This window comes from Pipra filicauda, unplaced genomic scaffold (assembly GCF_003945595.2).
Source record: "Pipra filicauda isolate LSUMZ 115617 unplaced genomic scaffold, ASM394559v2 scaffold21_size4447388_pilon, whole genome shotgun sequence".
Taxonomy (NCBI): Eukaryota; Metazoa; Chordata; class Aves; order Passeriformes; family Pipridae; genus Pipra; species Pipra filicauda.
This window is the reverse complement of record NW_024104332.1, coordinates 4,037,837-4,062,110: the sequence shown is the minus strand read 5'-3', so window position 1 is coordinate 4,062,110 and position 24,274 is coordinate 4,037,837. Positions and strand designations below refer to the sequence as shown.

Genomic DNA, 24,274 nt, shown 5'->3' with positions numbered 1-24,274 from the left:
CAGCAATGAATTAAGTCTCTGCTTGGGAGCTGACTTGCACCTTGATACTTAGCAGTTTTTATTCATACTTAAAGTTATTCGTGGGCTCTGCAGGAAAACCAGTTGAGTCTGTAATTTTCCAGTCCTAAAATATATGTTTTAAAACTATCTGCATCACTTAAAATAACACTCTGGGACTTTTCTACTTCTGAAACAAGGCACAAAGAATTGCAGCTCCTTGTCTAGAGAGCTGACCTCCTCAATCACATTGATACTCATTTGGACTTAAGAGCATGCAATATCTTTTAATCTGTGGAATGCTTTTAAAAAAATCAACTTTCTCAACTTTGCAAATTGCCCTTTAGGTTTTTTTTTTTTTTTTTTTTTTTTTTTTTTTTTTTTTTTTTTTTTTTTTTTTTTTTTTTTTTTTTTTTTTTTAAGCAGGAACTCTGCAGGATGGATTAAACCCCCTTACCTCTTTTCCTGAGAAAAAGTTCTGATGAAACCTGTTTTCCTACAGGTTTGTAGTCTAAACTGTGTGCCTGTGTGCATTCCCAAAGGCATTTGTTATTATCCAATTGTTTTACAAAGGAGCATTGGTAGGGCACTGACTTGGAACTCTCTTCCTAGCTTTCTGAGTGCACAAAATTGGCAAAGCTGTGCTTCAGTTTGGTCTTTTATTAGTCAGGAATTCCAGGTTCATCCTTATGTATATAGCTATAAAGTATTTATGTGAACTCTGTGTGTTAATAACTATAAACAAGAATTGTTTCTGTGTAACAAATGCAAAATATATTTTGTATTTGTCAACACTCCTGAAAACTGTCTGATTTTCAAAGTAATTGGTGTTTACATTATAATTTGCAAGGTACAATAATTAGGATAATACTTCATTTAGTACGACTCCAAAAAAAGTTACCAAAAGATAAACAAAACAGGCAGTCTGATTCTTACTGGAGTAAATGAGAGGCTTTTTCCATTGATTTGAAGGGAATTGGATCAAGCCCCACATTTGTTGTGGCAGGCTGACAGTCAAACATTATTAACACCAAGCTCCTCTTGTCCCTGCCTTGGCAGTCTGTACACATGCACAACAGCACATCTACAGAATGGTTGTTAGCACTTATCATCTTTCACTTGTATTTACTTCTGCACCTCTGCTTTGTGAGTCAACAGGCTTAAATTTTGCAATTCATATCTTGAAACTCTGCTTTTCGTATTCTAGGTTTTTTGAGCTTAAAACCTGCTGTATCTGTGTAATCTTATATTTCCCTATTCTTTTGACAAGGTAGCATGAGGATGACAAAGGGAAGATGAGATGAGCCCTATTTCATTAAAAAACCCCCATACCTCTTCTGTTCCAGTCTTTTTATGTTAAGCAATGCCAGAGCATTTGGGTTTGGTTACAGGATGCATCATGAAGTTACTCTTGGCAGAAGAAAGCCTAACACTGGCAGACTGTGCTTTCAGTACCAGTCCTCATCTTCTCTGCCTGTGTTAGACTGTGTTCTCTCCTGCTGTAGGTCTGTCAGCCTTTAGGTTTCTTTAGTTAGCACATTGGTAGGACTAATAAAAGTGCGATGAAATGGAGCTGCTTTGGTGTCAAACCCTTTTCTTTCCTTTACCATTTCATCTATGAACCAAGGTTGCTCCTGCACAAAACCTTTATATTTACATATATTCTTCCACCATATACCTGCCATCACCTCAGCTGAGGTAGTGGTGCTTGACTGCTCCTGCTTTTTATGGTGCCATTTTCCTTCTTTCTTTTTGTTCTACCTGGTTCCATGCCCGGGCCTTATTTTCCTTTTTCATACACAAGATGCAAACCAGAAGTCAGTGAAAGAAATATGGGCACAGTAATGTGGAGTAAGTGACTTTAAACAGTAAATGGAGCAGCAGTAAATTTCCAGGTTTTGCTTTCAAAACAATGCATAGCTGGTGGTGAAAAATTGAAATGGCTTCATGTGCTGTCTTTTAAAACACTTGTCCTGTTGTTGGCTTGTTGAGGAGTGGAATTAACCTTGAGAGAGATTTACTTGAAATGAAGACAGGCTCAGCATAAACTGCCCGAAGCAGGGTGTGCCTTACGCAACTTGTATGTGCACAAACTTCTTTGACACTTGCTTGTGATGACTGACGGATGTTGACAGCCATCTAGTGGCTGGGATCCCGTATCACGTCCCCTGCCCCTCTCATCCCCCCAGTAATTAGTACATTTTCAGTGTTGACACCAAACTGAGCCTGGGTATGTCAGCGCCTGGTATGATTTTTTACTTCCAAGCTGTTGATATGTAGCCTCTGAGTCTGATGATCTAGTACATTAGCTATAACTGACTCTTTGACTTCTGAGAAATTAGTTTCTTTGAAGTAAAACTGTTACACTGACACGACAATATATAGCAGAAAAAAATGGCACTGTGCTTACAGTGCATTTCATTGAAATCCTCTTTCTGTAGGTTGGTTGTGCAAGCTCATGGATGAATGAGTCCTTAAATATATCATTGGGTATTTCTCCTACCTTGCCTTTCATATTTGCAGACTGCTTTGGAACTCAGTTTCTCCAGCTTCAATGGATTGGCAACCCTGTAAGTTCTTTAGTCAGTCCAATACTAATTAGAATTGTACTTTTTTTTCTGTAAGAAAGGAATTGGTTAATGGTCTAGCAGATTCTTTTGCCGCATTAAGAATTTCCAAAGCTGCTTCTCAAGCTGTTCAACACATTGTTTTACAACTGCAGGGATAAAAAGAACGTGTGATACATAAAGAGGTTGTAAGTTGGTCTCTGTAATTAAAACAAACTTGCAAATTTCCAAGCCAGAGAGGAAATGGTAGAACTAGTTCCTTTGCTGTCTCTGCCAATTTGGGTGTAGCTGGATAACATGTCTGCAGCTCAGGCCTGAGAGCAAAACATCAAAATGTGCTTTTAAAATGAGTTGGCTTTGAAATAGCTGCTCTTGTCAGGTTACTGCCTCAGTGTGATGCAGTCACGGCAGAAAAGAAAACTAGAAGCACCCAAGGTAATCATAGAATATGCTGAGTTGGAAGGGACTCAGGATCACTGAGTCCAACTCCTAAAGCTGGATAATTAAAAGATGTAAAATCTTTGTAAAGATGTAAAAATATGAACATCGAAAGATGTAAACCTGCGTTTTCTAGCAGTGTGATGAGGTATGGGTTTTTGGTGTGGTTTTTTCTTTTTTGTTGGATTTGTTTGTTTGGTTTAGTTTTGGTTTGTTGTGGGTTTTTTTTGGTTGTGGGCTTTTTTTTGGTGGTGGTGTTTTTTTCATTGGCATATCTGCAATCTGATAGGGAAGCAGACTTCTTAGTATGCTTCCAGAAGCTGGTATGTGCTTTTTTCCCCGCCTTTGTCTGCCTCCTTCCCAGCTGTTGAGCGGGACTCGGGCAGAAGCCAGTCCCCATCTGGCTCAGCTCTGATTTGCCAAAGCGGTTGCTGTGTGTGGTTTATTTGAAGTTATGACAGAACGCTGACTTTGGGCTCAATAACTTAGAAATTTCATTTATGCAAGCTGCTGCTCTTTGGAGCAGCACAACGAGTTCTGAGGGTGATGTGTTAGTTAAAGGAGACACAGACCATATGCCAGACATCTGGGGGGGAAAGGCTGAGTGTGTCAGACAGCGTGTGATGTCATGCTCACAGGGGAGAAGGGAGGAGAATGGTTTCCAAAATGTGATCTGCTGTTTGGAAAACGATTCTCACAGTGTCATAAATGGACTGTGCAGCAGTCTTGGTTGATGTCTTTACTTCACACTGAAAACATTTCCTCCTGAGCTTCTGCAAGCACCTCTTCTAGTCCTCCTGTCAGTTGGTGTGATAAAGTGACCGAAGAGGAGTCAACCTGGTGAAAGTTGCCATTTGAGTTTCTGTAAGAGGGCTGCAGAAGTTAGTGATGGCAGGCAACAGTTAATGACACATCTGCTCCAATTCTTCTTGACATTGATGGAGTAACTGGACTGGAGTTGAGGCACGAAACCGAAATTCCAAATCTGTTCATATTTATTACTTTGTAATTTTCTGTTTGCATCTGGTTTAAATTAGGGCAGAAATGTATAGAACAGTGAAACTTTCATTGTGCTTAGAACTGTGAATTTTTACACTAGTAACAGATTTTCTTAAGAAAACAATGATTGTGATCTCTGACTAGGGAGATGTGCTCTCTCTCTATAATTGACCCTATTCCCAGTCTTGTATCAGCTAGAAATTAGACCTGATGGGGAATTTTCAGTAATGCATTTAACTGGATTGTCCAGTTTCAAAGACACTTTTGATAGGAAGGTTTCTGTGATCAGATGGAGCTCCCACCCAGGTAGGATTAATCTTCTCTGCAGCATCTCAGGGGTCAGGAGAGTAATTTTTGGACTGTGAGTGACAGCTTTGCTGTGTGTGACTCAGAGAATGTCTTCACTGGGATTCTCGGTCTTCAAGTTGTTACACATTGTCTAGGGGCAGCCTGGGGACAGTTTATTGGTTTTGTGGGTGCTTGTGTTCCTTTAGAGGATGAAACATTCATTGAGACAAAATGAAAAAATCTCTTTTTGCTGCTAGGGTTTTCTGTAAAACACCAGACACACAAGGAAAACTTAGAACTTGATTTTTGAATTCTTTCTCAGACACATTATAATTTTAGGAGAAGATACTGAGATATACTCACCTCATGATTAAAAAAAAAAAATCCATGATATTTAGAGCGTTTGCCTACAGAGTAGGAAAAAAACAAAGGCATAGACTTAAGTACAGATAGAACAGTTCCCAAACAGGTGGTTAAGTCCCCTTAGATGCTGCCACCAGTCAAATGGGGAAATTTTTGGAATTTCTAGGTTGCAAAATGAACCCACAGAAGTTGTTTCACCTGGGTGACAGTAGACTGTTTGTAGAGGGGAGAGAAAAAACTATATTGAGTGGAATTCTAATTGATAAGTAAGAAATTTAATTCTAAATTGGAATTCAAGGAAAAGAAATAAGTTAGTATTAAGACAAGAGAGAAAGTAAACCTTCTGTAATGGAACAGAGTAGGTTAAAAATGATGTATCCAACTTCAATAAAATAGAATGAGCTCCACAGAAATGTGTGAATACGTACTTAGATGGGACATATGCACATAGTCTGTCCATGCTGATCCTACATAAATAGTGACATAGGATAGTCTTTCACATAAGATAAAATATTTAAGAGGCATTTTGCATGTAGTTAATATATATCCAGAGAAATATTTTGTGTGTTTTGGGGTGATTGTGTAGGTCCAGAGCAGCTGGATTATAAATGCTGAGCAAAACAATTAATGTGGGGAGCCTCTTGTCACTCAGCTGGAGACAACGCAATAGGTATCCTTGCAGCGGGTGCTGCTGGGCCGGTGGACTGTGGCTGAAAGTCCTGTTTGGAAGATTTGATTCTCCATTCCCCAGTAATTAAACCTTGCCTGATGAATGAGGTTTTTCTGTTTCAACCACTGTCACATCTGTTCAGCACTGTCCCAGGCCTGGCTGTGTAGGTCACCTGCAGCTGGGAGCAGGCAGCGTGTACCATTTCATGCAGAAGTCTCACAGGTCCTTCCCCCTGGTCAGATGCCTCCAACACCCTGTGCGCAGCTCTGACACAGAGCAGGGAATTGGCAGGAGTTCCTTGGGGCAGAGTTAGTACCCCACGGAGCAGAATGACATCCAGAGATTCATGAGGCAAAGTTCATTTAGTACTGTGGGGGGACTGTGCTCTCCCTGGTGACTCTATTTTACTTCTTTCTGACCAAGAAATAAGGTGGTAAAATGAGAAAGGCTCGTGACTGATATTTAAAAGTCCTTAGTATCAACGTCAGCTATGCTGGTGGCCTGATTTCTCTGTGTATGTGATGCTGCTTCTCATCTCCAGGTGTGCCCTTTCCTTGTCCAGTCCTACTCCTTCGATTTCATGGTTGGAAAACATGTCGTGTGTTCTCTCTCCCCTGTCCCAGGAGAAGACGTTGATGAAATAGCCTGCACTCAGAATGGACAGATGTACCTGAACAGGGATATTTGGAAGCCCTCCCCGTGCCAAATTTGCGTCTGTGACAACGGAGCAATTCTTTGCGATGAAATCCAGTGTCAGGATCTGCTGGAGTGTGAGAACCCGCAGGTGCCCCCGGGAGAGTGCTGTCCTGTGTGTCCCCACACTGCACGTGACTTTGACCCCACCATTGGTGAGACTGCTTTCTAGTTTGCTTTTTTGAAAGGACAGAAAACCCAAAGAACTAGGGAACCTCATTATATTGAAGTTTCTAATAGTATTTCCGTGGTGAAAGTTTAAATCTGGCAATAGTGGATACTTGATAGTTATCTTCCATCTTGGGTTGCACCAGAGCTGGTTCTGGAAACAGTTTTCTTTAGAATATGAATCTGAAATAAGCCCAAATGGTTTTACAGCTAAAAAGTTGATCTGAATTCCATCTTGATGTTTCAAGGAGGTCGAATTCTGGCTTCTTTTTGTGGTTCATCTGAAACTCAAAGATAAATATATTGACATAAATATATATAATAAACATATTACCATAAATATATATCATATACATAACTATATAAAGTGTATTCTTTAATAAAATTCAGGGGGCCTCTAATAGATGAACAAATGTACATAGTGTAAAGTGTTTCTTCAAAGTGAAAACATGGATCCTATTGTGAGACATAAAAATAAAACGAGTGTGAGGTATTATTGACCCCCTGTTTGTATCCTGTCTGTTATATACCTTAAAGATTATGTCCTTTCCAGTCCATTTCTTCTTCCTGGAGAGACTTCAATAAAGCAATCCCCCCTCAATTTTCCTAAAAGAAAATTTCTTACCTTGCAATTAATGCCATATAATACAGTGTATTGAATTCTTAGAAATACATTCTATGTATAATAATTTCTTCAGGAGATATAATTGCTGTTGATTAGCTTAATATAGAACAAAGTAGTGATAAAGGCCAAAGTAGGGACTTATGTAATTGAGAAATGGAGCAAGATGTGGCGAGCATTATTAAATGGGCTGTGTATCCTGTTGTGTTTTGGGAGGCATTAGGCCAACACCAACAGAGTACACCCAGTAAATATAGAAGCAATGTGGATACATTCCCAAATTCCTTACTGTTATTTGAGGTATTGATAAAATATTCCTCTGAAGGATTTTTGTGGTCATGGGTGCGGCTGTATGGCTCTGAATGCAGGCACATGGTACTGCAGGTGCTTTTTGAAAAAGAAAAGGTCAAAAATCCCTCTGTTAGCTCTGCTTTTTGAAAAATACCATGTAGTTTGTTGTGGATCCATCACCATTGCTTGTATTGGAGCCAGTAATAAAGCTGTCTTTGACTTCACTTTCAATCATTAGGCAGCATCTGACAATTCCCCACAAGATAAACTGGTTTCCCAATGTGATTTTTGTTATTCTGTGCAATGAGGAAAAAAAGGCTGAGAATCAGGGGCCACCATTGCAAACTGTTCTGATTCCTCACACCTGAACAAGGGAGTATGTGTGTCCCTGGGAACTTCCCCAGCTCCCTGTAGGCAATACACCATACTCTGTGCACCCCAGGATCAGGGATGGCTCTGGCTGCAACACTGCTCAGCTCTTACTGTGTTCTGTCTCTCAGAGTAAAAGCATTAATTTCCTCTTTTCTTCTTTTCTCCTTTTTCATAGGTAGAGGAAGAAAGGTAAGATTTCCTTCACTTTCTTTTTTTTCTAACATATTACAGCTGTTGAAAGACTCTCTTGCATCTCTCTCCAGCTCCCTGAAAGGAGGGTGTAGCCAGGTGGGGGTTGGTCTCTTTTCCCAGGCAACGATCAGCAAGACAAGAGGGCATGGTCTCAAGTTGTGCCAGGGGAGGTTTAGGTTAGATATTAGAAAGAATTTCTTTACAGAGAGGGTGGTCAGACATTGGAATGGGCTGCCCAGGGAAGTGGTGGATTCTCCGTCCCTGGAGATTTTTAAAAAGAGACTGGATGTAGCATCAGTGCCATGGTCTGGTAACCACAGCGATAGTGGATTAAGGGTTGCACTTGATGATCTCTGAGGTCCCTTCCAACTCAGCTGATTCTATGATCTCCTTGGAGCACACCATGAAAGATACATATATAAGCTCTGTTTGAAACAATTCTTTCTCTTGGTCTTCCTCAGTGGCTAGAGAGATTGCAGTCCACGTGGAAAAAATGTTGCGATGCAGGCAAAAACTCTGATCTTAATATAGAGAATTCCCTGGCTGAAAATCCCTGCTGTCTACATCAAAGGAATTCCAGTTTGAGTGGTTTGGTGCTTTCACTTCCAGCCGTGCCACAGACTGAGGGAAGGGACCACGAGGTCATTGGATGCTGAACTATCAAAGCCTGCAGCTGGTTTTTGTGCCGAGGCTGAGCTGCCCAGTGGGCAGTAGGACAGTGTGTTCCTGCCCAGAGCCACAGTTCTGTGGGCAGCATCTCTCATCACGTGCAATTAAACAAATAGAAGATCTGTTCTTACAAAAGAAATTAAAATGCATTCTGATAAATGAGCTTCTAAGATAGTAAACGACTACAATAAATAATTGAAATAATTTCTGGGTGACACCAAAACCGAGTGCTCTCTATGTAGGGGTAGTTTATAAATGGATTTATTTATTTAAAATAATTTATAAATTTAAAATAAATTTAAATCTATTTGTAAGTAGACTGTAACCTCCTTATTGTTGCTTGATAAACAAGGCAGGAAATTTTTTATCTCTTTTTTCCTTAAAAAACCAGTTACCACCAATAGGTCTAAAGCCAGTGATTTGATGTAACGTGCAATCATTGTCAGCTCAAAGAAAAGTCAATTGGCAAAGAGTGAAGTTGTCCTTCACGCTGAAGCTGTGCAATATCATTCTGTCCCTGGGCTGCAGATAGGTTTTTATGCCCACAGATTTCATGTTACAAATTGGAATTTAATATTTTGAAGAAATGGAACCTGAATGCTGCTGTGGACTCTGCATTTTGTATGAATCAAATCATCCAACAACAGAACTCCTGCATATTTTCTAGTGCTTTGTAGCACTTCTAGCACAAAGGTTTCACAATACTTTTTTAGTTTGATTATTCTGTCAGAAAATATGTTAACAGCTAGAGAAAGTTTTAATTTACACCCTTCATTTAATCAGTGTCCATAGTCATTAAAATAATATGGATTATTTGTCACAGATACTTTAGTCTGGTTGTACCCTTAGAGAAGCTTTAGTTTTTGTCACAGTCACAGGGATGGCATTGATAAACTAACGTGCTGTTAATTGCACTCGCACTTCTGTTCTGCCATCTAATGTTTGTGCATCTTTTTCCTACAGGGACAAAAAGGAGAACCTGGAATAGTGCCACCTGTAAGTCTGTATTTTTTTCTCTATCAGCACACCCTGGAAGTATATTTGAGTGCTTTAAAGCAGAATTGCAGTAATGAAGTAAATACAACAAGAATGCACATCCTAGGAATGAAAGGAATGGAATTAAGTACACTGTGTCACACATGCAACATTAGAAATTCCTGTCAATTGCATTTTGGGAAAAGTTCTTACTGAGTCAAAGCTGCTATAATCTTTATTTTTATAGTTAGATTTTTGTGGAGGTACAACAGTAAATTAGTATCTAGAAAGCGGTGAAATAAAATGTCACCGTTTATCTCTTTCTAGTGTGAAGACAAACAGACTAAAAAAATCGATAAGTTGAGCCTAAATAATTTTAATTCACTTATTTTTTTATTTATAATAACAGTGATACTTCCAAGATTTTGTTCACATTGCTTATAAAAAGACTGAACTGGAAATTGATAACCAGTGGAATATTTTCCTTTTTCTTTTTTTCCATCCCCCTAAAAAGCATGATACTTTAATTTCCTCTCTTGTTATTTGCTTTTCAGTAACTCATTTTCTGCAGGGTAGTCATGACAAACACAACCATCACATTAGTGTGGTAACTTTAGTTTCTGTTGCCTGCTTTAGGTTTCAGGAATACGAGGCCGCCCAGGACCAGCCGTGAGTACTTTTCCATCCTCTGTTTCTCTGATGGTGGCATTTGCCACTTCCTGCCATTTCTGTTTTGTACTGGGGAGGTGATATGAAGGAGGACTCTTCCATACTTCTAGTGGGTATTGGTTGCAAAGCCATGAGGTTTGAGGGGGTGAGATTATGGGATGGTTGTCACAGTCGCGGGTCGGCCCATCCCAAGCAAATGGATGAGTGCTTGTAGGATGTGCAGGTCTGAGGACTTTTGTGCCGGGTGGATGCTGGGAAACGCTTCTCCAGCAGGGATCTAGCAGGAGTAGAGGGAGATACAGAATTCTCTCCAGCTGTGGCTAAGCAGGGAGCACTACTGGACTAGCAGGAAGAGTGTCTCAAAGCTGTGCAGCTCCACATGGAGAGCCTCCAGCATTCAGAAAACCTCTGCTGAATTAACCTGTGGAGCACAGGAGAGATGAAATTATTTTGTGTGTCTCTGTATCCTGGTTCTACTCCCTTCAGGCAATGTACAATTGAGAAGAAATACTGAACACCTGGTGATTAGAGTTGTTTTCTTTACGATGATGTGGAAAAAAACCCCTCCCAAATTATTTTTCAAATAAGCATGGCATTTCATATTTTCAGAGCATTATTAATCACTAGCTAGTTTAAAAGGTACTTAATATTTCTGGTCTTTCTTTTAGGGACCTCCAGGCTCACAAGGTCCACGAGGAGAACGAGGACCAAAGGGAAGACCTGTAAGTTATTAAATACCTCAGAAATAAAGTACTTGAACTAACCTCAAAAGATTAGATGTCTTTAAACTATCTCTATGTCTTCTAGAGCTATCAAAACTGTCCTCCTATTTTCCAGGAATCAGTGAAATGTTTCTATTTCACCGTTCCTTGGTTAGATTGAAACGTGAATGCTTTGAGAGAATTGACAGAGGTTTAGCGGTATTTCCACTAAAAACTGTGTGTTCTCAACAAACATTCCCAGACAAAACTAGAACATCACGTTCCCCTGTTTCTGAACTTGTTGACTATTTGATGGTGACTCCCGTGCAGCAGAAGCAGCGTGAGTTGTGTGACCCAGAGCATTTGAGAAAAGACAAAGCTCAGGAAGTTAGCAGGAGTTAATATGTGACTACAGTTGTTGGTATGCTGGTGAATAATGTAATCAGGATTGCTCAGTGGAAATGAAGACTTCACAAGGGAATTTCAGTGTCTGCATGTGGAGAACCACAGAAAAGGCCAAAGAGGAGTGCTGAAAATACCCAAGATGACATGTTCCTTTTGAAAAAGCTAGGTCAAAGAGCAGAAACTGCTAAAAGCAGATTTTAGTGTTGTATCATTGTAATTCCAATGTGGATATTTTCCTATCCCTCAGGAGAGAGCAAGCCAATACTGAGGTTGGGCATAGGCCTAAAACAGACGCCTGAGCTGTTCTTCCAGTGTGTGCCTGTTGTCTGTAGATGGAAATGACATTTCTAAAGCAGTGGGGTGAGTGTGTAGCCTCTTTGAGACAACTGCCAAGCCACTGCTGCTCTTTAGATCACCATAAGACACTTGTCTGAAGAATGAGTGTCAAGATGCTTAAAAGAAATCTGGGAGTAATTGTGAAATCTTGTTGTGTGCAGAGCAACCTGGGCTGTGTTTTCTGAATCAGGCTGTCTGAAGTGCTTTCCTAATGTACAGTACTGTCACTGAGATGCTAAATAATTTCTGATTCCCTGCCAAGCATCCCTCTCATGTCTCTATACAGTGGTGGCTACAAGCACCTAAAATGCCAAAAGGTTGTAAACGCTTTTGGGTTCCTCTGACACAGGTTATTATTCTGCTTTCAAGGAATATCAAGGGGTTCAGAAGCAGCCAGCTCCTTTGAAAATGTTACGTCAAAGTTTCCAGAGAGCGGTGTGTATGTCAGGTCTGAAACCAAAGAGCACTCCTGTTAGATACAGTGACTGCCAGTGAAGAGGGTTTTATTTTTACTTGTGGAAAAGAAATGTTAGTTCACACCTGCAGTTTGTATTATGAAAAGCCCTCATGGAGCAGGTAACCCTGTACAGTACAGACTGCCTTTATAAAGTCAGTTTGGGTAAATGCATTGCTGACTGGGGATGTTACAAAAACACTACACGTTTTCAAGCTCTTTCTGTCTTCAGGTTATTATTGATTATTATTAGTTTTTTTTTTGTTCTTTAAATGGGCTCCTGCTGACTAGTGAGTAGAAGAAACTCACCCTTGCTGTGGATCTCTGTCTTTTACAAAAGCAGGACCCTTGAATGTAAAATGAATATAGGAGTATGAGCATATTTTTTACATTAAATGCTTTGCTAGTGTAACAATGAGAGCCATTTAGGGACTAGCACATCTGCATTTGAAAATGCATCTAGGGAGGGTGGGTTTTGGAGCATGATAACGTTTTAGGTATTTACAAATGATCTTTGTAGATCTACCTTTGTAGACAGGAAATAAACTTGGGCATCCTCAGAACCATTCATATGTTTTTCTTTCCGAATGGATCTACACTCCACTGTAATTGCAGTAGCAGTTTAAATAGACAGAAGTTTGAGAGTGTTCTACTGCGAGACGCATTTTCCTTTTATTCTATTACAAGTAGTCCCATTAATAGTTTCCTGACCATCAGCAGCAGTGGGCCAGAATGAGGAAATTGTGTGTTTAAACGGTGCCACCTCGTGGCACTTGTGATAATATTTTTCCCTTTTTTTTTTTTCCTCTCAAACCTCACTGATTTTGAGCTGGTGAAAGAAAATGAAAGAGCTTTTTTATGTACCTATAAATAGATGCATAGCATAAAATAAATAAAATTACAATCAAGATTTTATTAAAAACCCACTTACACTGTTTATATCCCACTAGTTAGTTGCTACCTACAAATACAAACATACTTCTCTTAGAGCAGATTGATTTTTGGTGAATAAAAAGTAAGTCCTTTTTAGAAAAGTTATTAAAAAAAGCAACATTTTCTTGATTAGATTTTGTTAAAGTGTCTTGTTTGGATATAGAAAATCAGTAATCATAAAGAAGGTTGCTAAATTCTTTATAGGCAACTGTTTGTTGCTTTTTTTTCTGTAAAGCTTAAGTTTGTTTTCTTTTTATTTTGAGAATAAATGAAATAAGGTAACTAATTCTTTTGCTCCTTTGAACAGTAAGCACTTTTAGGTTTGGCAGTGTGTACTTGTCTTTAAAACAGAGATATTAAATAATAAAATTTTCCACTAGAACCTTCTGCTTCCATCCATCATGCACAAATCTTCTAATTTGTTTTGGACTTCCACCTATTCACAACTCATTCTGCAAACCATACTAGTAGAAACCATACCAGTTCAGACATAAATTCCACTGAAATGTGTTGCAGACATAGTCCTCATCTCATGGAAATACAAGCAGTCTGTCTGATTATTAGTTGTGTCTCTAAAGATGACTCACTGAGCCAGGCTTCTGAAGTTTTATGTTTAAGGATCCTTAAAACAGAAGACCTCATTATATACCATGAAACTTTTCCTTGCTGTAGTCAAGCATTTTGTTCTAATGAAAGAATCAGTAGCGACAAGCACTTCAACATCTTTATTTATGGTTCAAATATATCTTTATTGGCCCTGTTACCATTGGTTTTGTTCCACTAATGCTTTATTAGCTGCTTCTGTATTTAATTTTAGTTCTTACATGAATTAAGAAAAATGCAGTTTAGGAATCAAGAGTGGCTGATCAAAATGAGAACCACAGGATGGGCTCCTAGCCTACTCTGCAAGTACCAGCTAAAGATAACTGTGACACCAGATAACTTACTCTGCATTTCTGGCATTGTAACTGTGTTGAGAATTCACCAATGGTATGAGCTGTCTAAACCATTCATGATGTCAGTAGGCTGTAAAAATCCAGCATTACGCTGAAGCCTCCTAATCATGTGTGTATGGATGTGCTCTGAGCTGAGCTGTATGTATTTTAGAAATAAATTCACTTTATTCTGTATTGTGTGCAAAGCCAAGTAGTTTTTCAGGGGTAGTATGCTCCAGTATGGATTGATAGGAGGTCTGAGTTTCTAAGAGAGCCTGTGGTAGAAATTACTACCATTTACTTATATTTTGGATTCATAATTAATTTTAGCCAATGCTTCTGATCTGAAGGCAGGAACAGGTTTTGAGGGATGTTGTTTGTTTGAAGATCTTTAAAAGCCCAGGTTTGTCACAAAGAGGCAGTTGTTTGCCAGTTGCTATGATTTCAGTGAACGCCTTTGCACACTTGGCATTTCTGATTTTCTTTCTAGGGTCCTCGTGGTCCTCAAGGGATTGATGGTGAACCTGGTATCCCTGGCCAGCCTGGTGACCCTGGTCCTCCGGGGCATCCCACTCACCCAGGACCGGATGGAATAAGCAGGGTAAGTTTTACACTTGCTTTAGGAGAACGTGAGTGTTGGATTATATCCACATGATACAATTACTGACTTCCTTTCGATTCAGTCAACATGGAATGTTGTGCCTACAGTTCCCATCTTCCAGTCATGAGGGACAACAGCAAAAAGTTCTGCCAAAAGTTCTGCTAAGAACTGGAACAAGTTGAATGTGAGAAACCTTGGAAAGGACACACCTTTCAAAGTGGGTTTTGGGATCTAGAAAAGCCAAACCGCCCAAATCTAAGACTATCACTAAGGTTCTGTTACTTCCAGCTGATTTAAAGACAAGAGATCTGAGAAATATTGCAGGAAAACTAGTGCATCAAATTAGTAATATGGAAAAGAGAAAAGTAAGATGAATTATAAATAATAAAATAACTAGTGAGAGAAATGAAAATGTAATTGTTTATGCTTCTTGCTGGAAGTATTGAGATCAACACTGAGAAGATTTATATAAGAATTTTGTTTGTAAAAAGCAGTGCTAACCAGCCATAGACATTGACAAAGTGTTCTGCAAGACTTCTTTTTCTCCCTCCTCCTATTGAACACTAATTGTGACTGATAATTAAATAGATATTTGAAATTCTCAAGTATATTCAGTTACATATTTATTGCTGTTTAAAAGATACCTGTTTTGATTTCTCACTCCGATGGTCCAGCAATGTTACTGAAAAAAAATTGACAAAAATCTGAAATATTCATGTTAGGCCAATGGCTCGTAACTTTGGGCAGCTTTTCATGACTTTAACCACATTTCCAAATAGTCTTGAATCCAGAAGATTTAGCCCAAGTAAATATCTTCAGCAGACAGGAATCTCTTAGAATCACAGAAGCAGCATAATGGGTGTTAGGCTGTTGCCCTAGAGAAAACATGGAAGAATAGGTGTGGCCAGAGATCTAATACATTTTTTTTTTGTATTCCTGTTTCTGAAGTTAGGCAATCTCCAGCCTTGTGGAAAATATGTTTGGAGACCAATTTGATGAGGAACAAATAGTAAATCTTAGAAAACTTGAATCTGCATTTGAGCTGTTCCTTGTTCTCAGCCACTGTAAGCTCTGGCCTGCCATGAGTGAGGATCTGGCTCCAAGCGAAGCAAAACAGAACTTGATTTCAACTATGTGCTTGCACAAGAAGGAGGGCACTGCTCGAACTCATTGGTCTCTGTGAAGTGGCAGGAACAGCAATGGCTTTCAGCTTTGCTGGATGAGGGCAGCATGCTTAAAAAATCTGATTTGCAACCATAAAATCAGCCACATTTCCTTTTACCTTAAGATATTTCTGAACTTTGGAGCACAGTAAGTGAAAACAAAAGGAAGCTTTAGAAGACATGAAGGAATAATGCAGCTGAAGTTAAGGTGTGGTTTAGATTTGCAGGTCATTTAAAAAGTTACTTAATTTCATGGGAGGTTTTTCCCTTTTTAGGTAACTCTCTCATTTATTTAAGGTTAAAGTGGAAAGAGTCAGAATAGTAGGCAGACAATATGATTTATTCATCTGGTCTTCGAAGCTTTAAACACCTCAAATTTACAGGAGAGACAAATTCTTTTTTAATGATTAAACTAAGAATTTAGTTGTAAATGGAAATGTGCTTAGATGGATTTTTGCCTTTTGAACCACGATGATGACTTACAGCTAAAATCACCCATCTTATTTTTTCAGCCATTTGCAGCTCAGATGGCAGGACTGGATGAGAAATCTGGGCTTGGCAGCCAGATGGGACTGATGCCTGGCGCAGTGGTAAGACCAGATTAACCCTGTATGGTAGGACAGGGTGGAAGTGGGGTGCACATGCAAAAACTCAGAGGGTTTCCTATGCCTCTAGAACTTGGATATACAGTATATTCTAGTGCTGTGTTGCTCAGTACCTAGAAAAAAAACAAGTGAAAAAACATTCTTCTGCTAAATGAAAGTCTTTTTTCCCCCCACCTCTAGCCATCCTGCTGTTTTCCTTCACTCCTTCTGAAATGTAGCAGCTACTAACAGTAAGGTACAGGAGAAAAAAACAGCTCCTGAGTTTGTGTTTCTTATATCTTGAACCATGCAGATTAACTGAAAATTGTCAGGTGTAACACAAAGCAGAATAAACAAATATGTGACTTTGAAGACTTCTTTTCACGTTGTGACAACAAATAAGTTATTTTTGGTAGTAACTGAAAAAAAAAATTTCCAAAACCAGCTCTTAACTGAAATCTATGCTTTATTATTTCAAGACAGAAATAATTTCTGTTTCTCCATGGATCCAGTTTTATCACTGGCATCCCTCACTTTTCAGATATGTCTTTTACTTTTTGTGCACTGGGGACTTAGTGGTAACACTAAACGTTTTTGCCATCAGTGAAAGCTGTTTCACCACCCTAAGCTTTCTCTGCTAGAACCCCTGGGGTTGTTTTTGAATATTATCTCTCTTCATGTTTGATGTCCTGAAAATACTGTTACCCTCTTTGCTGAAATCTTAACATTTATTCTTAAGGAAACCATCCTTTAGTGATTGTGCTGTCCATTAGTTTGCCTACCTGAATCTTATCCATCCAAGTCCCCACTAGTAACCTTCAAAATTAGTTTCAATTCCATATGAAAGGTTCTAAAGATAATCTGATGTTTTGCCTCAGGATTAACTTTTCTTTTCTGTGAATGTCTCTCTCCAGTGAACTTGCTTTGTGCACATACAATGATTTTGTTGCCCTTCATTGTTTTGCTTAATCCTTTTACTCAGTTTGTCTCAAGGTATTGCATCTCTTGTACTGTCTCTTCTTATGTCATTCTCAAACATTAATAATTTTGATATTAATACATCTATGTCTCTATAAGGCCTTACACAAAGTCCAATAAAGTAATTTGGCACTTACTTGCTGTCTTTGGATTGATTCGTCTGTTATGTGATATTCTTTTTTCCTTTCCTTGTAAACTAACTGACAGCTGAAACATTGTTCTGTTTCTAATGTTGATTAGATTTTTAAAATAGCCTATTACAAACTCTTTGACATTTGCTTTGTAAAAATTGATAAAAATTAATGAATGTTAAAAGACATAAATCTTCAGCCTCTGTCAAAATGCAGATTGTTGTCTCTTATAGATATTTTTGTGTTCCTAGAAACAAGAGAATTATTTTCAAACAAGATAATGTTTATTTCATGTTACAATTAAGCATGAGATTTTTCTAACAATCCCATAAAACCTTCTAAGGGAAAATCTGAACTTTCTGTAAAAAACCACAGCCATTTGGAAGCTGTTTTGGTGGTTTGTATGATACATTTAAACACGTTCTTCCATTGCTGCTTCTCAGCTCATGGCTGAGAACAACAGGATTAATTTATTTTTGTCATTGATTCCATTATGAGATTCATCTGAGTAATGAGATTCCCTTCAAGGGAAGACTATTCTTATTTTGCTACTATTTTTTTTTCAGTGGAGACAACACAGTTGTTCTGGCTGATTCCAGAGAAACTGTGAGGTTTCAGAAAGCAATCAAGCCCACATTTTCAGCTGTTAATGAAATGACGCTCCTCTGACTTTTCGAGTTTGAAGATTTCATTCTATGTGCATTTGATAACTAGAGTTTTCTGAATAAAAGCCTTCCCAAGGGTTTGACCATAGAAATGCCATCTTGGAGGTCACTATCAGGCCTTTTTTGCTGTCTTTGCTGGGTGAATGTTGCTTGGGAAAGGGTGTTTTCCAGTGTGTAACAAGTTATGTGTTCGACAGGGTCCGGTGGGTCCGAGGGGTCCTCAGGGTCTCCAAGGAAAACAAGTAAGTGCTTCACCTCATGGGATTTGGGATAATTGGCTAGAGATGAAGAAAAAGCTCATAGTAATGGGTGTGTGTTCATCTCTGGGGCGATGCCCATCTTCAGTGACACGTGGCTGAATACATCTTCATCTAGAAGTGAATTTAAATGAACTGCTGTCAAGAGCTCTGCTCCAGATGTACTCTGTACACAGGAACTAGCTCAAAAAGAATGGTTTATTAGACCTTTAACAAGGTTTTAACCCAGCACGTATTTTTTAATAAGGGAACAGTGATGAAAATGGTGACTGTTCTGTACAGCTTCAGTGTTTTTAGTATCCAACTTTCACTCATATTGAAATGTGAACTGGTTCTGAATTAGAATCCAGTCTGTCCCACGGGCTGTGATTTTCCTGGTCATGGATTTTAATTGATATCCTTATAATTCCTTTTGGACTTTGTAACTGTATTAATCTTTGGTTAATTTTAGGGTGGTGCTGGCCCCACAGGCCCACCTGGTGAACCTGGGGATCCAGGACCTATGGTAAGACTGATAAATGCAAACATTTCTGCAAGAAAATTGCCAATATGTTATTCATTTTTGTTTCAGAACAGAACTTTTCTTATGTTGTTTCAGCTATTAAGTAACTTCAGTGGAGTTGTATTGTTCAAAGCAAGGACCAATGATATTATAAATGATCATTCTTACTTTTCCAGCAGAGACCTGAGGATGGTTAAGCACTGGTAAAACCATACCTGGTGGTGTAACTTGCACAAAGGGTGATGAGAATGTTTATTTTTTGAGGGAACAAAATGATTCAAAAAGGCAAGAGCCAGAGATTTCCAGCAACAGTAACTGATTTTTAAAGTATTTTTTTTTCTCTTAAAGAGTCTATCCTATATTTTCATATAATATAATGCAGGTTTTTTAGGGCAGGACGGTTAGAAAGAGCACCACAAAATTAAGCAAATGTGCTTAGGCATAAAATTTGTCCTTTGTCCATATGTTTTCATAAAAGCAGACTTTGAAATGAAGCAAATAGGTATTTTAGTGATGGCTAAATCGACTTCTCAAGAAATATATTTATGTCTTAGGGACCAGTAGGTTCTCGAGGACCAGAGGGACCTCCAGGCAAACCTGGTGAAGATGTAAGTTTGTTGCTCTTTGTATCTTTTTAATTTTTAATAAAACAAACATTGGCATCTGTGAGACAGTGACTAACCAGCAGATGTGCCTGTTGTAACTGCTGTTATCTGTTTGCTTTTCTTTGTAATCAGACTCCTCATTAAGTGCAGTGTCACAACTGGGAATTTTGGCCATGGTACCTAAGGCCTAAGCACCAGCTCTTTGTTATTTCTTGCCTCAGTCAGTTCTTGACTGTGATGTCTTTCCTGAAATCAAATGTGATAATATATCATGAGGCAGCAATTCTCTTCTCTTTTGGGATCACATGACGAGTTAGAAGAACTGTGATGGTAGCATGTACGTGTGTCTGGACAATGAGATTTTAGTCTTTAATTTCTTAAAACTTTTGATAGTTTGTTATATTCGTAACAGATTTTATTACTCTTATCCATGTATGTACACATATATGTAAAACGGGTGGTTTATACATGTTACATAAACGTATATGTACTGCACAACAGCAGCCTAAGAGCTTGCCAGTAGGTGTGTATTATTTGTTTGCAAAGCACACTAAATCTGTCTGAACTGTAATTTATAGCTTGGAAATTCGTTAAAAATTGCAGATGCTAGATATTTTAGTATAAAAATTACCATAGCTTGTGTACCAGCTACCTTCCCATTTAACTGTATGTTACAACCCCCCCAGAAAGGGGAGGGTAACCCAGGTTCTTATTAATAAATCCCTTGGGGTAGATTAGAGCAAAATGACATTGAATAATTGGTGTTTGAAAACTTATATATGTAGGGTTTATTTTAGAACAATTATGTTTCAAAGGTAAACAGGTATGTTGCCATTTTGGGTGTTATCATCTGTATCTCTCATCTACAGCAATATGGCATAAAGAGAACCTTTAGGGGAAATGCATAAGGGAGAGAAAGGAAAGACAGTATAAGGGTAAGGGAGAGTAAGAGAAAGAAAAGCTGAGAGTGGAAAGATGTCTATAGTCACCGCCCACAGGGTCCAGAGGTGACACTTGGTAGTTGCAGTCGGTGAGTTGAAGTGGTGGCCTTGATCCATTGGGGATGGGGGAGGGAAGCCCACAAACTCAAAGAAGTTGTGAGTTACTATATCCATGGATGCTGTCCCAGGCCATACCTTGAGCCTCCAAGGTCTCCTGAGTCTGCGCAGAGCTCCCGTGAGGGGCACGGGGAAAGGGTTTTTCCTGCCTTTCAGGATTGGCAGGGGGCTTTGATGGACCAACAGCCGCCACTTCCCAGCCTGCAAAAGTCCCCTGGTGATCCTAGAATGCTTAAATCATTAACTGTTTCAGTCTCTGACACTGTACAAGGAGTTTACAGTTAACTCCCAGCGTGGGGAAACCGAATCTTGATACTGCTCTAGGACCTTCCTCCATTTCCAGAGTACGTCTGGGCATCTTTAATTGCATTTGTGAGGCACTTTGCCTTCTCTCTGTCCAGAAAATATTTTTCTGAAGCCTTTCATATTCCTGCAGGCTGGTGTCCTGGATGTATTTGAACTGATTGATGCATATAAAGGAACGATTGGTTGTGACTGGAGGACTTTGAATAATCTCCAAAACATGCTTTCTTGGCTCTGCCATATTTTCTTTCCCATTGCAGTACACAGAAAATAGTCACCATCCTAGAATGGAATTATACACGTTTTAAAATATTTGAGCAGAAGGAAAGTAACAAGCTGCAATGCAGATAGTTTTAGATTGCTGTTCCAGTGGGAAAATAAAGTAATGTGGTGCTGGGTGAAGATTGCCTCATTAATTCCCAGGAAAATTGTGTGGCAGCGCCATCTTGTGATGCTGGGATGCATTGTGGGATGCTCAGTCTTCAGTTCCCCCAATTCTTGGTTAAAAACCTTTCTTAGGTTAATGTGCCTAATACACAACTGCTGGACATGTGTGTGGTTGATTTTAAAAGAAGATGATTGAATGTCTTAATTTATTTGAATGGAAGAATGTTAAGAGAAGTTAATTTTCCCATTTTTTCCTAATTTAATGTGTTGTTTCTTTTTTTTTTCCCTTAGGGTGAACCTGGTAGACCAGGACAAGCTGGTGAGCCTGGATTTCCAGGATCTCCAGTAAGAACATGATTATTTACACTTTAGAAAAAACAATTGTATTTAGAAAAATAATCATGTGTCATCATATGATATTGATCACTTATCACATGATACTGATGATTCATCAGTGCAAAGCTCTGCCACTCATACTTGTGTTAACTCACTCTTAGGCTCCAGTCAGTGTTTGCTGAACTGTTGTTGTCTGAGAGTGTGAAGGTGTTCATGTAATTTCTGTTATAAATTCCTGTGATCAATATTCTAACACAAGCACCTAACTCCCCTCCATGAGTCTTCCCTGAGAAACTGGGGAGGAAATTAAGTCCAAGATAACTTCAGTTTAATTGCTAAATGTGTGTTAGTAATGGTTGTTTATCATGGTGAACTTTTCCAAAAGAACATATGCAGTGTGCAACTCTGAGTTTATATTTATTTTAAATATCTCTGAGTTTAGATCTCTGCTTAATTAATGTTTCTCCATATTAAGACTCAAAAGTTCATTTGCCACTCATTTTATTTCGTTACTTCTGTTGAAATTTGAGGCTTGATCATACCCTGATATAAATGATAAAGCTTTTAATATTAGTAAAAACATGCATAATGCTGAGACAGTCCAACTTCAAGGCTGTGTCATGTGCGACCTGCTCAAATTCCCTGCCTCACTATGCTATGTCACCAAGGTGAAGGGATGTTAGGAGTATTCATATTACCTGCACCCTCATCCCTGTTAGCACCATTATTGGTGGGCTCATATGCAGAAATCGGGATTTCATTTGTTTGTTTGTTTGTTTTTCCTACTTAGGGGCCTCGAGGCTTTCCTGGTGCTCCTGGTCTCCCAGGTCTCAAGGGTCACCGGGTAAGAGACAGGTTTTCCTACTGCTTATAGATGATATTTCCAGGCAGTTTTACTATAAGGATACTAAAGATTTTTTTTTTTTTTTTGTATTTATGTGGAATTTGACTACACTACAGGCGAGCCAGCTGTAGCAGAATTACTGACATTTGAGAGGAAGAGGGCCTTGCAGAAAACCAACGCTATTCCCCTTTAAACTGACCTCTGTGTTACATTCTCTAGTGCTTTCTTCACTCTATTTTCAAATGTTCTGGGAATCTGGAAGGAGCTTGCATGAGCCCTGCCAAGCTTCAGGAGGCGCAAACCTGACAGTTCTCTCTCTTTGTTGGCAAGTCTTGCGTTAGGGTGGGGAACTTGAGAGGTGGATATGTTTGCAATATGGAGTGACTACAAATTACCAGGTTTTCTGGCCAGAATTTTACTTTGGGGAGGAATAAGTAGGTTTCCTGTGGCTCAGAGCCTCCTCCTTGTTGTTTTAGGATTTTTTTAAAAAAACCGTTCTTGTTTTAAAAAGGAAACCAAATCCAAGGAAATGTACCTTGTACAACTGGTTTCCATTTAGGAAATGTTTAAAAACTTTATTCCATCTGTTTTTTTTTCTTCCTTATTTTTTCCTTTCTTACTCTTACCACCTCAGATCCATTCTTAACACTTTAGTATCGAGTTACTTTAACAATAATAGTAGGAATGCTCTCTGTATGTACATATATGAATGCAATTTCTCCATATTTTCATAATTTACAGGGATTGAAAGGACTTGACGGTCCAAAAGGTGAAATTGGAGCAGCTGGAGCAAAGGTATTTTCATGGCCCAAAAAACTAAATGGTTAAGCATGTTTTATATGACCATGAAAGAGGGTAGATATTCTGAACACAGCTTTGTGCACGCTCCTGTCAGTGCTATTCATGCAGAGTGGAGTTGTCCATATTTACTGTGTGTTTGATACATATAAACTGCTATACAATGACATGTCTGGGCTTTATGCTGAGAGTCCCAGTTTCAACTGGGGCTCAGTCTTAGGCCTGTAAGGTGTCACTGGGTGAATTGACCGCGGTCCATCTGCGACGCGTATCTGTGACACTGAACACAACAAAGTCTCTTAATGAGGAGCCCATGCATATGTTGCAACTTTCCAGTTGGGCAGTTCGTGTTTCTTGTTGGCTTTGTGACCAAGTTGAGAGGCAAAACACAGTTTTCTAACACTTTTTTAATACAATAAAATAGAGCAATGCATAATTAAAACCTGACTCTTCTCTTTTGAATTACTGTACTACAGACTGACTTAAATGAAACAGGCATTGGAGTGGAGAGAGAGGATATATTTCATCCAGCTGACTATTTTTCACCTAACAAGTTTATTCTATTACAATTTTTGACCCCCACTGGCGCTGCAGCAGCCTTACAACTTCAGCTTAAAGCAGTGGTAACACAGGATAGCCACCTGGAGTCAGTCCTTTCAAGATAGGTTAAAAGTTGTATTAAAAGAACATAGAACACTTTTTTCAAGCTTTTCCACATTCATTAGTGCTGATGCTGAAACAGTTTTTGGCCTGGCATAGGTAATAATTGAATGTAGGACAGAACTATTCCTTTAGATTAAAAACATAGTAAATGAAGTGAACCTTCCAAAATCTGAATTTAAATGTGTAATTAGTAGTTAAGGAGAGTTTGTGTAAGAAAAAATTTCTTTCCTGACATTACCCACGACTTTCGGTGGAGGCAGCAAGAGCAGAAGACTTGGTAGGAGCAGGTAGGTGGTGTGGGCTCGTAGCTGGAACACATAGGAGTTAAATCTGCTTCATTATTTCACTGAGAACATGTAAACATGGCACTTCCCATCAGCATGGGAAACAGTGCTCTTGCCCTATGTGATGCACACAGGTGACTGTGCAAACCTGCCTCTGAGCTCCAACAGAAGCACATAGGACAGGGATGAGATGTAACTCCACTTTGCTTTCACCCATTTCTCTAATTGCGTAATTTCATTTCCATTTCTAGGGAGAGTCTGGACCAACTGGTGCCATGGGAGCAACGGGTCCTCTGGTGAGTGTCATGTGCACTGGGTATTGCAGAAGTGATTGTAAATACTGTTGCCAGTAGGAATTTCTTGGTTTTGATATCTGTA

At 39.0% G+C, this 24,274-nt stretch overlaps 1 protein-coding gene across 1 annotated transcript in view; it reads left to right on the top strand.

Moving 5' to 3' along the window:
* The window catches only part of COL5A2 (collagen type V alpha 2 chain), a 102,945-nt gene that overhangs the window by 44,482 nt on the left and 34,189 nt on the right, over nucleotides 1–24,274 (top strand). Inside the window, exons 2-15 of the mRNA XM_027751993.2 lie at nucleotides 5,946–6,170; nucleotides 7,644–7,657; nucleotides 9,293–9,325; nucleotides 9,941–9,973; nucleotides 10,642–10,695; nucleotides 14,228–14,338; nucleotides 16,014–16,091; nucleotides 18,057–18,101; nucleotides 18,568–18,621; nucleotides 19,173–19,226; nucleotides 21,263–21,316; nucleotides 22,098–22,151; nucleotides 22,893–22,946; nucleotides 24,148–24,192. Of these exons, the coding sequence (XP_027607794.1) occupies nucleotides 5,946–6,170; nucleotides 7,644–7,657; nucleotides 9,293–9,325; nucleotides 9,941–9,973; nucleotides 10,642–10,695; nucleotides 14,228–14,338; nucleotides 16,014–16,091; nucleotides 18,057–18,101; nucleotides 18,568–18,621; nucleotides 19,173–19,226; nucleotides 21,263–21,316; nucleotides 22,098–22,151; nucleotides 22,893–22,946; nucleotides 24,148–24,192 (908 nt within the window). The remainder of the gene's footprint in view (nucleotides 1–5,945; nucleotides 6,171–7,643; nucleotides 7,658–9,292; nucleotides 9,326–9,940; nucleotides 9,974–10,641; nucleotides 10,696–14,227; nucleotides 14,339–16,013; nucleotides 16,092–18,056; nucleotides 18,102–18,567; nucleotides 18,622–19,172; nucleotides 19,227–21,262; nucleotides 21,317–22,097; nucleotides 22,152–22,892; nucleotides 22,947–24,147; nucleotides 24,193–24,274) is intronic.